Source organism: Hipposideros armiger, unplaced genomic scaffold (genome assembly GCF_001890085.2).
Source record: "Hipposideros armiger isolate ML-2016 unplaced genomic scaffold, ASM189008v1 scaffold_172, whole genome shotgun sequence".
Taxonomy (NCBI): Eukaryota; Metazoa; Chordata; class Mammalia; order Chiroptera; family Hipposideridae; genus Hipposideros; species Hipposideros armiger.
Genome location: NW_017731522.1, coordinates 1668037 through 1672277, shown reverse-complemented (window position 1 = coordinate 1672277; position 4241 = coordinate 1668037). Strand labels below are relative to the sequence as shown.

The 4241-nt window shown below is 45.2% G+C and overlaps 1 protein-coding gene across 1 annotated transcript in view; it reads left to right on the top strand.

Moving 5' to 3' along the window:
• Positions 1-4241, top strand: part of LRIG1 (leucine rich repeats and immunoglobulin like domains 1) — a 129765-nt gene that overhangs the window by 115832 nt on the left and 9692 nt on the right. Inside the window, exons 14-15 of the mRNA XM_019652055.1 lie at positions 2372-2653; positions 3186-3605. Of these exons, the coding sequence (XP_019507600.1) occupies positions 2372-2653; positions 3186-3605 (702 nt within the window). The remainder of the gene's footprint in view (positions 1-2371; positions 2654-3185; positions 3606-4241) is intronic.

Genomic DNA, 4241 nt, shown 5'->3' with positions numbered 1-4241 from the left:
TTTCATTTTTTTGCATGTGTCAGTCCAATTTTCCCAGCACCATTTATTAAATAGACTATCTTTACCCCAATGTAAATTCTTGCTTCCATTGTCATAGACTAACTGCCCATATATACCTGGATTTAATTCTGGGCTGTCTATTCTGTTCCATTGATCTATGTGCCTGTTTTTATGCCAGTACCATATTGTTTTGATTACTGTAGCTTTGTAGTACGTTTTAATGTCTGACAGCGTGATGCCCCTGACGTTGTTCTTATTTCTCAGGATTGCCTTGGCTATTCAGGGTCTTTTTTGGTTCCACATAAATTTTAGGATTATATGTTGTATTTCTGTGAAAAATGCCCTAGGTAGTTTGATAGGTATTGCATTGAATCTATATATTGCTTTAGGCAGTATGGACATTTTAACTATATTCTTCCTATCCATGAGCATGGTAGGTTTTTCCATTTGTTTGTATCCTCTTTTATTTATTTCTTCAGTGTCTTATAATTTTCTGAGTACAGGTCTTTTACTTCTTTGGTTAAATTTATTCCTAAGTATTTTATTGATTTTGTATCCTGCAACCTTGCTGAATTCATTTATCAGCTCCAGTATTTTTTTGATGGAGTCTTTGGGGTTCTCTCTATATAGTATCGTGTCATCTGCGTATAATGACAATTTTACTTCCCCCTTACCGATTTGTGTGCCTTTTATTTCTTTTTCTTGTCTAATTGCTGTGGCTAGAACTTCCAGAACTATGTTGAATAAGAGTAGAGAAAGTGGACAGCCTTGTCTTTTTCCTGATCTTAAAGGGAATGGTTTTAGCTTTTGCCCGTTGAGTATGTTAGCTGAAGGTTTATCATATATGGCCTTTATTATGTTGAGATATGATCCCTCTATTCCCACTTTGCTAAGAGTTTTTAATGAATGGTTGTTGTATTTTGTCAAATGCTTTTTCTACATCTATTGATATGACCATATGATTTTTATTTTTCATTTTGTTGATGTTATGTATCACATTAATTGATTTGCGGATGTTGAACCAACCTTGCTTATTAGGGATGAAACCCACTTGGTCATGATGTATGGTCTTCTTAATATATTGCTGAATTCTGTTTGCTAAGGTTTTGTTGAGGATTTTTGCATCTATGTTCATCAGAGATATCGGCCTGTAGTTTTCCTTTTTTGTACTGTCTTTGTCTGGTTTTGGGATCAGGGTGATTGTGGCTTCATAGAAAGAGTTTGGGAGCCTTCACTCCTTCTGGGTTTTTTGGAATAGTTTGAGAAGAATAGGTGATAATTCTTTTTTGAATGATTGGTAAAATTCACTTGTGAAGCCATCTGGTCCAGGGCTTTTGTTTGTTGGGAGCTTGCTGATTACTGATTCAGTTTCCTTGATGGTAATCATCTGTTCAGGTATTCTGTTTCTTCTTGAGTTAGCTTTGGAAGGTTGTATGCTTCTAGGAAATTATCCACTTCTTCCAGATTATCAAATTTGTTGGCATATAATTGCTCATAGTAATTTCTTAAGATTTTTAGTATTACTGTGGAGTCTGTTGTCACTTCGCCTCTTTCATTCCCGATTTTACTAATTTGAGCCCTGTCTCTCTCTCTNTTTAGAGAAATGTCTCCTCATATCCTCTGCCCATTTTTTAATTGGGTTGTTTGTTTTTTTGGTGTTGAGTTGCATGAGTGTTTTATAAATTTTGGATATTAACCCCTTATCAGATATATCGTTGACAAATATTTTCTCCCATTCAGTAGGCTTCCTGTTTGGAAAAACGCATTCTTTACCACACTTTGGCTGGTTGTCTTGGCTTTTCTGAGGGCGTCCTCATTGTAAGACTCTCCACCAAAGCAACCTTGATGGGAACTGTGATTCCTGACATGTGGCTGGGTAAACAGTTGGGATAAATGCTTCAAGAAGGAAGAGCCACCCCACTGCTTCCCCGGGGTGAAGGGCTGTCATCCTTCCCTCTGTAACTGCATCTTGCTGGAGCAGATACTGTTGCTTCCCAGGCTTTCACCTACTGGCACGCATCAGGCCTCACATTTATGGGGTATCCCTTTATGACCTGATCACCACATGAGGGCGAGTAGGGGAGAGGTTTCGTTCACATCTCTACATGGAAGGGGGTTGTGGCCAGCCTCGGGTGTGAGGGCGACCCGGGGAAGTGCTGCCCCTGTGGCCGGGAAAAGCTGGGTGGCCCTTGGAAACCTACTGCTCCTCATTCAAAGGTGGCAGCAGTGGCTCCAGGCAGACACTGGCATGACGGGTGCTGAGGTGGTGAACTGACGCCCAGACAGAGTGTGGGTCCGTTTGCCAGAGGATTTTCCTGGCCTTTGCATCGAACTTTCCTGTAACCCGACCCTGATTGGATGTGTTTTACAGTGTTGCCGTCCTTCACCAAAATGCCCCATGACATTGCCATCCGGACTGGCACCATGGCCCGCCTCGAATGTGCTGCCACCGGCCACCCAAACCCGCAGATTGCCTGGCAGAAGGATGGAGGCACCGATTTCCCTGCAGCCCGTGAGAGACGCATGCACGTGATGCCAGACGACGATGTGTTTTTCATCACCGATGTGAAAGTAGACGACATGGGGGTTTACAGCTGTACCGCCCAGAACTCGGCCGGCTCCATTTCAGCGAATGCCACCCTGACTGTCTTAGGTGCGACTCCTGCTACACCGAATGTATCCGGGGGTGTGGGGTGTGTGTGTGTGTGTGTGTTCCTTAAATATCACAGTTACCCAGAGGCAAGGTTCTCAGACTGTCCCCTGGAGCCTGAGGTGGGCGGTTGCGACTGTAACATTTTAGGCTGTTCTCTGAGATTTTCTTGAACAAGTGGTTCTCTCTCTTTAAAACAATAGGACTTAGGTAGAAAACACTGCAGGTAAGAACTGCTCTCAGAATCGGGCAGGATAGGTGTGCTCTTGGTAAAGAAGAGACACAGGCCCGTCACAGGACAGCTGGGGGACAGTCGGGGCTCCTGTGGCTACAGGTTAATACAGCCTCCCTGTAGAAACCGCCCCCAGCATGGCACTGATCTGGTCGTTGTGTGAGGAGGGCATCTGAGAAGCTTGCCCCTCTGACAACAGATGCCGCACGTTTCACTGATGTGTGGGGTGGCCCTTTGTCCAGAAGACAAGGCAGATCCGCAGTTGCCAAGGCCCACACACTAACCTTAAGTCTCTGACTTCAGAAACCCCGTCTCTGTTGGTGCCCCTGGAAGACCGTGTGGTGTCCGTGGGAGAAACGGTGGCTCTGCAGTGCAAAGCGACTGGGAGCCCCCCGCCCCGCATTACCTGGCTGAAGGGGAACCGCCCCCTGAGCCTCACAGAGCGGCACCACTTCACCCCCGGCAACCAGCTGCTTGTCGTGCAGAACGTGGTGGCAGAGGACGCGGGCCGGTACACGTGCGAGATGTCCAACGCGCTGGGTACCGAGCGTGCGCACAGCCAGCTGAGCGTGGCGCCCAGCCCTGGCTGCCGGCGCGACGGCACCACTGTGGGCATCTTCACCATCGCCGTGGTGTGCAGCATCGTCCTGACGTCCCTGGTCTGGGTGTGCATCATCTACCAGACCCGGAAGAAGAGTGAAGAGTACAGTGTCACCAACACAGGTCAGCCCCCGCCGGCTTATTCTATTTTTTTTTTAATTATTATTTTTTATTATTAGTTTCATGTGTACAGAACAATACAATAGTTATCCTTTTCACCTCTCACTAAGTAACAACCCCCCTCCCCCATCCACTGCCCTCCCACCCCCGATATCATGCTTATCTATTACAATTCTGTTGACTCCATTTCCACACTCTACTCCACGTCCTGTGACTATATGTATATGTAATTATAGTTGACCTACAATATTATTCAACATCAGCTTCAGAAATACAGTGCGGTGGTCAGGCCTCTACACCGACTATGAAGTCATCTCCCTAACAAGACCTGAGTCCAACTGGCCCCTAAAATATATTTACAACATTATTGATTATATTCCCCGGACTGTCTTTTCTATCCCTGAGGCCATATTGTAGTTACCAATTTGTATTGTCTTGTCCCTTCCCCTGCTCCTTCAACCCCACCCCCTCCCAACTGGTAACCCTCAGTTTTTCCTCTGTGTCTCTGAGACTATTTCTGTTTATATTTCTCATTTATTCAGTTTTTTAGATTCCACGTATACGTGAGATCATATGGCATTCGTCTTTCTCTGACTGACTTATTTCACTTAGCATAATGTTCTCTAGTTCCATCCATAT